Genomic DNA, 13,764 nt, shown 5'->3' with positions numbered 1-13,764 from the left:
GCCCTGAGACAAGATTCTTAAATGGCCCCCCCTCCCCCGCCGAGAAATTTTTTAATAATAATAATAATAATAATCCGATTTCTATACCGCCCTTCCAAAAATGGCTCAGGGCGGTTTACAAAGAGAAAAAGGTACCTCTTTGCCCAGTTAGCAGGGGACTTTTATTCTCACATTTCTGTCCTCATTCAAAACATACAAAAAACAGATGTACAAAATTGAGCAAATGAGAAGACACTAGAAACACTAATTATTAAAATGGGCCCCTTGCTGCAGATTAGCAAAGGAGACGTTCAATCATGCAGGGTGAACCTATGTTTGTTTTCTCAGAATTCTGAACCAATTCAGTCAAGTTTGATTCCAGGAGGTTTTTCACAAGAGGCTTTGAAAGCCCTTTAACACACATCTCCTCCTCTGGAATGGAGGTGCTGCATTCACATGATGGCCAGATTGACCCTAAGGGGAAAAAATATAAAAGCACAACACATGCGTCACAGTTCTCACTCATGTCTGTTCTCACTCAGACCTGGGTTGCAAAACAACTTGAACAGAAGTGTATTGATGAATGAATGAATGAATACATAAATAAATTTGTTCCAGAAGTTTTTGTAATTTCCTGCCATGAAACAAGCCACTTATAGGACTTTTTAGAGGGTTTTTTTAAGCCAGCAAATTTTCCAATCAGTCTTCAATGAAATATTCAGAGACTTCTCAGTCTCCCCACCCCCCATCCAAGCCCTATGGCAAGCAGATCCCTACCTGGATATAGGGGGCGGGGGGCGGGGTGTGACCACCAAAAGGAATTCACATTCCACCCGGCCAAGGCTGAGCTGTCTGGCCTGGGAAGAGGGTCTGCTGCAGAGAACTGGAGTGGCCACTCGGACTGCCAGCCTTCTTCCTGGGGCTTGCCAGCCTACTCGAATTCAGGCTTCACGGAGGCCTACACGGAGGCCTCCCTGGAAGCCCCGCCCAGCCGCCGATCAGCTGAGAGGCGCCCGGGAGAAAAGCAGCTTGCCTGCTGCTTGGATGGCCGACCAGGAGGACCAGAAGGAGGGAGGGCAAACAGGGCAAGTGGCTGAAGGGTCTTGGGGCTGGGCAGGGGGCAATGGGGAGTCATGGGAGGTGTCTCTGGGGGGCCCCTCAAGGCAGTGGGGCCCCGAGGCGACGGCCTCCCCCTGCCTCATGGTAGTTACGCCCCTGCCTCCACTCCATCATTCATTCATTCATTCATTCATTCATTCAATTTCTATACCGCCCTTCCAAAAATGGCTCAGGGCGGTTTACACAGAGAAATAATAAATAAATAAGATGGCTCCCTGTCCCCAGAGGGCTCACAATCTCAAAAGAAACATAAGATAAGACACCAGCCACAGTCACTGGAGGTCCTGTGCTGGGGGTGGATAGGGCCAGTTGATCCCCCCCTGCTCAATAAAGAGAATCACCACGTTAAAAGGTGCCTCTTTGCCAAATTAGCAGGGGTTGTAGTGAAGGCTGCATGAGGGAATCCAAGTGCACCCTCCCTCTTTCCCTTGGGATGCTGTGGTCTTTAAGCATGCCCTGCAACATTTCACTGATGCAAGTAGGGATGTGTCTGTGGGTGTGGAGGGGCATGGCCAAGCAACCCGGGAGACGTGTGCAGATGCGCACGGCAGTAAAACACAGCACAAAACGAATCATGACATATTTAAGATATAGATATGTTTATTCGGTCATTGACTAGCAAACATTTACAATAAACCAGTACGTATTTTACAAATAATATAACAAAACCTGGCCATAACAGAGATAATATCAGTGTCCACATTAGTTCAAAGATAATTTAAATAAAATTCATCAGACCGGCCAGGCAAATTATCTAACATAGAAGATATAAGTCTTAAATGGGGTTCACTATAAAAATCACAATAAAGAATAACATGCGAGGTGGATTCTATAACCCCTTTGCCACATGGGCAAAGTTGTAAAAATAGTGGAACTCCCTTAAACCTGCCATCCAATACTGCTGTAGGAAGAACATTTAAACGCGCTAATTGACACATTCAACGTACAATCACATCAGCTGCCTTTTTCCAAGGTCTTACCAATACATTAGTGCACTTCAGCAATGCGGAGGAGAGTGAAGGGATGGAAACGGACAGAAAGAACTGAAAGCGGAGGTAAACTGTGCATGTTCTAATTCCTGAGTTAATGTAGACATTCCTCTAGTCAGAGGCAGCCTATGGTACTGCAGCATCTGGAACAAGATGCAAAGTGTTGTCATGCCCCATGCCACGGTGGGGGCCAACCTCCTTTCACAATTGACCCTTGCAAGCTTTGACCATGCATGGAGGCAGGAAGGAGGGGGAGGTTGCCAGCAGCTTCTCCTTCTCTGCTTGTGCTGCTTTCAAGCTTAGCAGGGAGTGAGGAGAAGCCCTCCTTGAAAAGTTTGCAAGGTCCCAAAGAGCTGCTCCAATTGCCATGGCATTTTGCCGCCCTGCTGGTGCTCCAATAATCTGCCATCTGAGACGACGGCTTCACCTTGCCTCATGGAAGGGCCGCCCCTCATCCTAGTCAAATTCAGGAGGAGTGGAACACAGCAGAACAAACCTGAGAAGCAGTACAGGAGAGTGGAATGGGAGAAAATCCTCTCATCCCTACCTGCCATTCCTCATCACGGGCTGAGAAAGACCATATGATAACTTGAGACAAGTACTCCGAGATATTACAGAAGGAAACCAGAAATGCTGGTTGGCATAGCAAGCTTGAGTTACATGTAACAGTGCTGTTCTGCCCCAAGATTTGTGCTTGACTGCATTATAAAAATGCACATTTTTCAATGTGCAGGAATCCAGCAAATGGCAGCAATGTCATGCTCAAAGGTGCCCTGAGTGAGAGATTATACACCTTTATGGTCTGTGCAGTGTATGAATGATGTCTGTGCTAAGCTATCAATATTTGGCACTTTGCTAAACACACACACAAACACATGGTGTTGGACGGCTGCCAGTTGCTGCAAATTAATTACTATGTTTGCCGTTTTTATCACAATCTCCCCTCTTCCGGAGCAGGCAATAAAGCGTTGTCCATTTGACTATGAAAACGAGACCTTCTCCCTCTCTCCACACACACACACACACACACACACACACACACACACACACACACACCACCACCACCACCACCACCACACTGCTAGAGGGTTTTGTAAAACTTCTTTCTGCCAGATTCAGAATTTCTGAAGAGCAGATGTTTCCAGTCACCACCTCTGAAGCTGTGAGTCCCCACTTTCTGCTCTTTATCTGAATGCTTCTTTCCCCTGTAAATATTTTGACTTTAAATGTGGATGCCACTGTGGGGACTTGTTGCATGTTGGTAGCTGCTTCCAAAACCAAAGACGCAGACAGATATCACAGGGAGGTGATGTTTAGACATAGAAATAAAACACATTTATTCCAACCACCCTCTGTTAATGTGATATTGGAGCTCCCTCATAATGTGGTCAGATTGAACCTCAAAGCAGATTTAAACCCAAGTTGGCAGACCAGTCGAATTTCTCTCCCTCCCACACACTTTTCGTCACTCCTGAAAGCTACCAAAGTCCTTTTCAGACATTTCTTCTGTGCATTCTGTGAACACGTGTGTGGTGGGGTGGTGGGGAGCAGGATCATGCCCGACGGCTTGTCTCTCATCTGTTCATCGAAGGCCTGAAAGGGGTTTCTGCAAGCATACAGCTGTGTGTGGATAGGGTCTTCCAAATGACTGGGAGAGCCAATCCCATGACTGCCCATGGCATGCAAGGTGCCATGCTAACTGAGCAGTCATCCCTGCTAACTGAGCACAGAGGCATCTTTTAAAAGTGGTGATTCTCTTTATTTAGCAGGGGGAGAGCAACTGGCCCTATCCAGCCCAAGCACTGCATCCCTCCAGTGGCTGTTGCTGGGGTCAACCGTATGTTTCTTTTTTGATTGTGAGCCCTTTGGGGACAAGGGACCATCTTATTTATGTATTGTTTATTCTTCTATGTAAACCACTTTGAGAACTTTGGTTGAAGAGCGGTATATAAATATTCATAGTAGTAGTAGGTGAGCTTAATCTATAAAAAGGGGAGAGGTCCTGGCCTCAAGTCGCACTCTTATTGCCCTCTGGTCCACGGATGCCTGTGATTACAGGAATGCACTCTGCACAAGCTCAGGGGTGCTCTCCACTTCACTATTAGTTCACCAGCATTCAAAATAGAGTCTTCAATACAGTGCTGGCAAGTCCTAATTCAAAATGAGAACCACACAGAGAGGTTCTCCTCAGATATATTTCAACAAGGAGAACTCTGGAGCGCATACAGCCCATTCGGTTTAGAAAACGAAAGGATAACATAAATAAATACAATAGAGATAGTACACTCCCATTATATTAAAATGGTCCGCCCCCCGGAGACTGACAGACTCCAATGGATTCCTGAGGGCCCTGGGGGATTTTCCAGCTGGTATGGCAGGTGCTCCTGTCAAAGCTCTGGAATGGAGAGCTAGCTCCGGCAGTTGACACAATCACTCCCAAGTGCCCTCTCCCACAAAGCAGAGCCTGTGCAGCGCCTGAGCTGAGGAGGAAGAAACAAGCTGGCAGGAACATACGTGGAGGAAACGCCAGGGTGAGTCTGAGCAAATACAGGTTGGAACTCATTACTGAGCCTATTCTGTGGCTGTTATGGAACAGAAGACATGTGTTGTTCTTGTCCACCATTGCATCCTCCCAATGTCGTCCGGCGGGGGTTTTCCAGGTGGTGTGGGGCTCTTGAAATCTGGCCCCGGGAACATGTGTTAGAACTCTCAGTAGCACACTGTGATGCATTTGTACAGCACTTTGAGGGTAAAGTCGGTGGTATTCACCATGAGTTGGACCCTACAGTTGCTGCAGTGTCACTGGGAGACATGTCCAGAGTACCACCTGGTCCAGTTTTCCTGGAAGCATTTCAATTATTGGTGCCTGAGGATGTTGACAAGGTGTTCAGTTGAGTTGGGCCGACCATGTGCATGCTTGACCCTTGCTCTTCATGGCTTCTTAAATCTAGTAGGGAGGGAATTTTTAGCTGGGTCCAGCAGGTTCTAAATGCCTCATTGAGAGAGGGAGTGGTCCCGGCTCCGCTGAAGGAAGCTATTATTTGACCAGTCCTAAAGAAACTCAGTCTGGACCCAGAGGATGTAAACAACTATAAGCCTGTGGCCAATATTCCCTTCCTGGGCAACAGGGGCATAGCAAGGTTGGAGTGAGCCCAGAGACAAGTTTTTAAAATGCCTCCCCCACCTCACTGAAGCTCAGTTCATGAAGTAAAGAAATCTTAAATGAAGGTTTTGGCAGTTGTGGGCGATGCAAGTCATTGAATGGTACTAGAGAAAGACATGCTGTTCTGGTAGCTCCAGGTCTTAACACTCACATCAGTTTTGGAGGATGAATACAACTGATACCATTCACCATGGTATCCTTTTGGATAGGCTGGTTGAGTTGGGTCTGGGAGGCACTGCTTGGAGATGGTTCCATTCCTATCTCGAGGCCCGTTTCCAAAAGGGTTTGCTGCTCAACCCGCTGGCTTGACAGTTGTGCTTTGGGGTTCTTCAGGGTTCCATTTGTTCCCCTATGCTGTTTAATGTCTACATGAAACTGACGGGAGAGGTCACCTGGAGATTTGGCCTAAGGGGTCATCAGCAGCGCTCCCTCTAATTTTTTTCATCTGTGTGCGGAATTAGCTTAGCTCTGGATGGCAGTATCAAGGCAGTGTGTGTGCACGTGCATTCAGAATGGTCTGATTTGACCTGAGTGGGATCTAAAATTAACTGAGCAGACATGTGCGCGTGCACACATCTTAGAGGGAACACTGGTCTTCAGTATGAGGATGATATACTCAGTTGTATCTCTCTTTTTCCATCAGATGCAGGTGAAGCGGTGACTGTCCTGAATCTGTGCCTGGATGCAGTAATTGAATGAAGGGGAACAGGCTGAGACTCAATCCAGAGAAGACAGAAGTACTGTTGGTTGGTGGTTCCTCTGCCTGGGTGAATGATGTTCAGCCTGTTCTGGAAGGAGTTGCACTCCCACTGAAGGACCAAGTCTGCAATTTGAGGGTGCTCATTGATCAAGCACTGTTGCTAGAGGCTCATGTGGCCTCTGTGGCTTGGAGCACCTTTTATCAGCTTTGGCTGATACACCAATTGTGACCTTACCTGGACAGAGAAAGCTTGGTCACAGTTACTCATGCTCTGGTAACTTCTTGCTTAGAAGACTGCAGTGCACTGTATGTTGGGATGCCTTCAAAAATGGTCCAGAAACAGCAGCTGGTACAAAACAGGACTGCAAGATTATTAACTGGGACTGGGCATTTTACATGAGAACAGTCCTGCTGATCAGGCCCAAGACCCATCCAGTCCAGCACCCTGTTTCACACAGCGGTCCACCAGATGCCTCTGAGAAGCCCACAGGCAAGAGATGAGGGCATGCCCTCTCTCCTGCTGTTGCTCCCCTGCAACTGGTACTTAGAGGCATCCTGCCTCTGAGGCTGGAGGTGGTCTGTAGCCACCAGGCTAGTAGTGATTCATAAACCTGTCCTCCATGATCATATCACACCAGTGCTTCGTCATCTGCACTGGGTCCCAGTCCATTTCTGGGCCCAATTCAAAGTGCTGGTTTTAACCCTTGAAGCCCTATCTATCTATCTATCTATCTATCTATCTATCTATCTATCTATCTATCTAAAATATTTATACCCCACCCCTCCAATAAACTACTGCTCGGGGCATTTCACAACAATAAAACAGATACAATGTAAAATAAAACTCATAAAATTAACCAAATTAAATGGCTTAGGACCAGGTTGCCGGAGAGAGTGCCTTGCCTCATATGTCCCGACTTGGATCATAAGATCTTCTTCAGAGGCCCTGCTCCGAATGCCCCTGCCCCTGTAAGGTGGGTGACTACTAGGGATAGAGCCTTTTTGGTGGCTGCACTCCATTTATGGAACAGCCTGGCTTCATCACTTTGTTCTTTTAGATACCCGGTAAAGACCTTTCTGTTCCCTCAGCCCTTTTAAATTTGATTTTTAAAACTGACTTGTAAAACGTTTTTAAATGGTTTTGTACTGTATTTTGGACTTTGTATTTTGGTGGTTTTTTTTAAGTGTTGTAATTTCATGTGTTTTTACTTGACGTTTTAATGCTGTGTTGTGAGCCACTCAGAGAACAATTTGTTTTGGGGTGGCTAATGAATAAAGTTTATATTATTTCTTGTTTACACAGTCAGACAGGTGCTATTGACTGGTTTGTTTCATCCAGACATCGAGTCCTTCCCAAGGACCTTGGATGGCTGAATTTTATCATCAATACTGTTGGTTATTATAGATATCGTTGCAAAATATAGGCTGTTCCCAGTAAAGTTGCTTTTTGTAATTGGCTGATGGTATTTATATTAATATAATAATAATAATAATAATAATAATAATAATAATTATTATTATTATTATTATTATTATTATTATTGTCGTTGTTGTTGTTGTTGAATGAACTCAGTTGTAACCAATCTTCTCCAATCGTCTAATGTCACCCAACTAGCTGCAGTTGCTACAGGGGCAATGAGTTTGGAAAGAGACCTGCTTTGCTTTCAAAGGAAAAGAGGTTGGGTGTGTATGTGTATTTGAAGAACACTCACTCCTTTTGAGAGTTGCTGCTTGTACTGCTGCTGTCTTCTCGAAGGGCCTCTGAAGACGTGACCGGGCGACAGTTAAGTTGGAGAAGTGGTGATGAAGACCTTGGCTGGAGTTCCTCGGGGAGTCCTTGGACCCTCTTCCAGATCTCATGGCAGGCTTTATCCAAGCTGTCCTGCGGTGTGTTGTGATGGATCCAGATGTGTCTTGGGAATGGGCCTAGAGGGAAAGGACCTTTGGGGTTGACTGCCGCACACTGAAGACCACTCCTGCCTGTCAGCATCCTGCCTCGCACACTCAAAAACAGGAGAATTTAGGAAAATACGAGAGTTGTCCATACACCTTGTGTGTCTGCATGCGAATCCTTTGTTTATTTTTAAGATGGCACAGAATGGAATGGATGGCAACAAACTCCGGTAGCCAGGTAACCATGGAACTCTTGTGGCATGGCAACTGGGATGAAGGATAACAACCGGATGGAGCTATAGCGAATCTCAAGGATTCAGCAGGAGGCAAAAGAGGCATTACCCTTGCCGGAGATTACCAAAGGACTTCCTGAGACCAGCTCAAAGGCCTTGCTTGCCTTTTCCCAACCACAGCTCACCATCTGGTGCATGCAGACTGCTTCGGCTGGACTTGGCTGTCCTCAAAGATATCCTTCCTTTTTTGTGGCTCTGGCGTACATGATAGAATGAGTATACAAGAGAAGTGTATAAGGGCGGGATGAGACCAGCTCCAATCAGACCAGCTATTCAACTGTTCTTATTTATTATACAGCACCTTCATGGATCAGAGTATGACAACTGCCTGCTGCAAAGCGCTTAAAATTTAAATATTGATACTGGGGACTAACACTATGGGGACAGGGAAGGGAGAAAAAACAGAGATGCCGGGATACTGTGGGATGACTGTGCCCAAATGCAGTAATAAAAATTGGATTTATTTGAAGAATGAGACAAAGGATTCACAAGAAAACAATAATTTTGAGAAGGGATTTGAAGCAGGGTTGGGGAGAGGTGGCACTACATATGCTAGCTTGCAGTGACTTTCAAACTTTTCAGCTGGTCCCTGTAGCTACACCTTGCACAGTAGCTTAATATGCAGACACATTAGTCAGTAGTAATGTCCAAAAAGTTTCACCTGTTGATTTCTCTTCAACAAGCCACTGTTAAAGGCACAAGAGCAAACCAGGTGTTGTATCTGGGTCAGTTGGCAATCCTATTTCCAGGGTTACAGGCTTGGTTCTCCTTTAACTGGAGAAGCGAGAGACGGAAGGAAGAGAGCTGGCCTTGGGGTAGCAAGCATGAATTGTCCCCTTTGCTAAGCAAGGTCTGCCCTGGTTTGCATTGGAATGGGAGACTACATGTGCGAGCACTGTAAGATATTCCCCTTAGGGGATGGGGCCACTCTGGGAAGAGCATCTGAGCAGAAGCTGTGCTTGAACCCATTCTCCCTTCCGGAGCAGATCCTCAGCCTGAGAGGCTGCTACTATTCTCTTTGTCAGGATGCCTCAGAAATCTCTTTCCAGGTTCCTTGCAGACCAGTGGGGACAGGGATACCTGGATTTAAATATTTCACCAAATTCAATGTTTCTGCAGAGACAAGTATCCTACCTGCCCCACCCTCTCTGCAGTCTCACTAACTAAACAGGAGCCACATGGTATATAAACCACACATATGGAAAAGTGACTAGATGAACTAGAAAAGGGATGCTCAAAAGCTCACCCCCAATTTTATATGGTCTTTCCCACCCCCTCTGCAGACCTGCCTTTACCCAACCCTTGGGCCCAGAGCGGCCACATTTCCAAGCATGCTGCAGAAATCCTAGCGAGTAGCCAGTTTTTCCATTTAATGCAAAACTTTATGCAGTCTTCTTTTCAAACATATCTTTTCATTCCCCCCCGCAAAAAACGTTTCCTTCTCCCCTCGACTGTTTCCTCCCCCCTCAACTGTGTTTTTATCTCCTCTCCCCCCAAAATGTTCAAGTGGAGAGCTGCTCCTCAAGGTCCTAAACGCGCCCCCCCCCCGCCTCCCTGAGACCACTGTACTGCCTAGCACTGGCTCTCCAGGGAAAACTGAGGCTGCAGCCCTTCTCTGGAAATGGCCTCTAGTGCCCAACACTTAGAACACAATACAATATGTTGTCTTCAGGGTGCCCCAGACCCTGTTCTTTAAACAACAGCAGCAGCAACTGTAAAGGATGATGATAATATTTCATCAGCTATACTGGAATTATTATGAAAACTTGTGCAACAAAATATCTGTGGAAGCTTTAAGGTGCCACAAGACGCTTTGTCATTTTGGAATTAAAGACCCTGTCCAGAGGCAAACGTGGAGTCCACTGTGCCAGGAGAAGCAATGTGTCCTTTCAGCTCACCTTCATCTTCCATCTGTCTCCCACCTGAGTGATTTGGATAAAGAAGTTCCCTTCCGTCTTAGGCCATTCCTCCTTTGGACTGTAGATGGCAGTGCAGAGCAAATTTTTCTCTACAATTGGGGTTAAAATGGTTAAAGGGGGTTAAAAAGGAAAAGCCCAGTGGAGACAGACATCCTACTGATCCTACTGTCAGTGGGGCCAGGGAGATCCACTAGGGACAGACCGACCAATTCCTACTAAGAGAGCAAAGAGGCACCTTTTAAAAGCGGTGATTCTCTTTATTGAGCAGAGGGAGAGCAGCTGGCCCTATCCATTCCCGGCACAGCATCCCTCCAGTGGCTGTTGTTGGTGTTGTCTTATGTTTCTTTTTTTAGGTTCTGAACCCTTTGGGGACAGGGAGCCATTTTATTTATTTATTTATATCTATGTAAACTGCTTTGGGAATGTTGGTTGAAAAGTGGTATATAAATATTTGTCGTATTCGTCTTATTCCCCGCAGGGCGGGGTGGGGGAGATTATACCCGGGATGCATGCCGCCACTTTACTGGGAAAAGATTATTAACGGTATTATCTCTCGAAGAAGCTGAAATCTTCACGCAATCAGGGCTTTGTTTCAGTTAGGTTCAGACCTCAAATCTATTCCTACCACTAGGACTCAGCTCAGGAGCAGAGAATATAGTAATAAAAATGATATGAATCACGACGACGATTGTTATTAGAATACTGCTTGTGGGTATCTGGGGGCACAGCTAGCAGCTACAGCTCCACCCTCCCCACCCACCGAGTTCTAGTGACGTGGGTGATGTAAGGCAACTATCTCTCAGCCCTCCATCTGCAAGAACAGTACATACTACAAGCGGAGTTCCCAACCATGGGTCCCCAGATCTGGTTGGAATACAACTCCCATCATCCCCAGCCACTGTGGCCTTGGGGGATGATGGGAGTTGTAGTCCAACCAGATCTATGGATCCAAGGTTGAGTCGAACCCCTGCCTTACAGTATTACATGCACGTACGTACAAGCGCTGCCCATGCCTGAACATTTGTGTGTGAATGACTGTACCTACTTCCCTTTTAAAACTCAGCATGGGGACTGGATTCCTCGAAAATACAGGAGCATCGAATGAGAGTCCTGCTCTGTGTGCATTGACTGTCATGTGCAAACAACAGTATGCACACAGAGATCGACATCACATGTGCCGTCCACAGTTTGCACACATCCTGAATGTAATGTGCGGGCAGTGCTTTCAGCTATGTGACCTGGTCCAAACACTCGCACTCTATTGGTTATTGTTGTTCAGATATTTATGGTTGATTTGTTTGTACTTTAACAAGCTGGGGACATGGTGTATCCAATGGGCCGGCTCCTGAGCTCAGCCGGTTGACAGCTTTTGCAAAATGCCTTTTCAAGGCAAGGGGATTCTCTGTTCTTTCCCCACCAGGTGAACAGTTTGTCTTACAGTAGACTGGGAAAAACCTCCTTGCTCTGACCCCTCCCTGCTTTCTCATTCTGCACCTCGCTCATTCCTTTCCTTTTGGGCCCCCTTGCCTTTGAACAAGAGAACTGGTCTGAATAGGACAGTGCCATTTAAAAAGAGACTTATAAAGCCATGCTTCCAAGGCATCCATCTTTCCTGGCATGGAACCGGTTTGGGCAGTTCAGTCCACAAGCCGGTTCAGTTGAACTGCTCGGTGGTCTGGTCCGTTCGAACCGGTTAGGGTTAGGGTTGTAAAAGGGCATCTTACCGGCTTTGGCTCCCCTAAACCCTGCCGGCGCTCCCCACCCCAGCAGCATGGGCCAGTGGAGGCCCAGTTCTGGCCTCTATGGATGCGCAGTGGCCATTTGTGTGACTACCGCACATGTCCAGAGGCCATTTGCATGACTACACACATTTGTGTGGTGGTGATGCACGTGGTTTCTGCACATCCATGAAGGTCACACAAATGGCCTCCGCACATCTGCTGAGGCCAGAATGGGGCCATTGCCAACCTGAGCTGCTGGGAGTGAGCTGCTGGGAGTGAGTTAGAGGGGCTGCCACCACCACACTAAAACTGGTAAGGTGCCCTCTCGTTGCCCCTCCTGGCCACCCTTGGAACCCTTTAACAGGAAGGATTCCCTTTTGTTTGTAAAGGCAATCCTCACTGGATTCCCCTTTACAAGCAGAATCCCTTGAACCAGTTTTTGAGGCTGGTTCGAGTTTGAACTGGTTGAACCGGCCCAGTTCAAGTCGAATCCGGTTCGAATCGGACCAGTTCCGCACACCCCTATGGAGGGCTGCCTGCTCTGGCTCTGGGCTTTCCCAGGCAACAGCCTTCAAAAACTGTGAAGTCGGACTCCACATCCACCTCTGCCTTGCTTAGGAGGAGAGGCAACCAAAAGCTAGGAGAGAAAGTGGTCTTGGAGTGGTCTTGGATGGGGGAGAAGTCTGGGAAGGAAAGGGGACTATAACTACCTCCTCAAACCTCTCCCCAGCTGGTCTTGTGGTAGCAAGCATGACTTGTCCCCCTCACTAAGCAGGGTCCACCCTGGTTGCATTTGAATAGGAGACTAGAAGTGTGAGTGAGCACTGTAAGCTATTCCCCTCAGGGGATGGAGGCGCTCTGGGAAGAGCATCTAGGCTCCAAGTTCCCTCCCTGGCAGCATCTCCAAGATAGGGCTGAGAGAGATTCCTGCCTGCAACCTTGGAGAAGCCGTTGCCAGTCTGTGTAGACAACACCGAGCTAGATAGACCAATGGTCTGACTCAGTGTATGGCAGCTTCCTATGTTCCATTCCACAGGGGTTCCCCACCTTTGGCCTCCAGATGTTATTGGGGATTCCCATCTCTCTGATTCGAGTCAAGCTGGATTCCATGGTTATTGCAGAGTCTACTATGGAGGTGTCCAGCAACTCCTCTTGTATGGTTAGGTGGGATCATTTTCCGTTTGTGAATCCCGAAGATGTGGACAAGCTGCTTGGAGATGTTCGCCTTAGCACCTCTTGACTCTTGCCCAACATGTCTCATACAGTCTATGGAGTGGGTCTGGTCAGTATCATCAACGCCTCTCTGAGGGAGGGCAGGAGAATTGTCTCAAGCAGGCAATTGTTAGACCACTTTTGATGAGACCTGCATCGGATCCCTCGGAGCGAGGCAGTTATAGGCCTATCTCCAACCTACCATGGTTGGACAAGGTGGATGTGAGGGTGGTTGGCTTCCTGGAAACCTCTGATTGGCCACAGTTAAAAACTGGATGCTAGAATAGGTGGACATTTGGTTAGATCAAGCAGGGTTTTTCTGATGTTCTTAAGCTACTTCTGGCTCTAGAGGAGCAAAATGCCTGGCTTGGAGAGAGAATACATTGGTTTTCCTCTTTGCGCTCCATCTCTCTCTCTCTCTGACCACAGATCTAAGATCACAGGTAGGTGGGAAGCGGCTTTCTACTGAGTCAGGTCCTTGGTCCATCTAGGTCTACACAACTGGCAGCAGCTCTCCAAAGTTTCAGTATTTTCCAGCCCTACCTGAGGCTTTTCAGACAGCAGGCTTTATTGCAGGTTTACCGCAAGGCTTTACTGCAGGCTTGGAGTATAACAGATACTCCGATGCAAAAAGAAAAGGTTTGGGTTTTTAAATCCCGGGCGTAAATTGGGCTAGGTGCCACTATGAAGGGAGAAACCCAAATCGTGTGTGAAGTAGAGGGGAAAACCCGAATCGTGAGTGAAGTGGAGGGAAAACCCCGAATCGTGTGTGAAGA

General features: G+C 47.2%; 1 protein-coding gene across 2 annotated transcripts in view; it reads right to left on the bottom strand.

Annotated features, from left to right (window-relative positions):
- The window catches only part of C7H1orf94 (chromosome 7 C1orf94 homolog), a 51,461-nt gene extending 43,050 nt beyond the window's left edge, over nt 1–8,411 (bottom strand). For both annotated transcript variants that reach the window (XR_008310761.1, XM_053267559.1), the window contains exon 1: nt 7,663–8,411. Coding sequence is in view for 1 of the 2 variants with exons in the window: in XM_053267559.1 (XP_053123534.1) it covers nt 7,663–7,940 (278 nt within the window). In the remaining variant the exon portion in view is untranslated. The remainder of the gene's footprint in view (nt 1–7,662) is intronic.
- Between the last annotated feature and the right edge of the window lie 5,353 nt (nt 8,412–13,764).

The sequence above is a fragment of the Hemicordylus capensis genome, chromosome 7 (assembly GCF_027244095.1).
Source record: "Hemicordylus capensis ecotype Gifberg chromosome 7, rHemCap1.1.pri, whole genome shotgun sequence".
Lineage (NCBI taxonomy): Eukaryota > Metazoa > Chordata > Lepidosauria > Squamata > Cordylidae > Hemicordylus > Hemicordylus capensis.
This window is presented reverse-complemented; position numbering and strand designations above follow the sequence as displayed.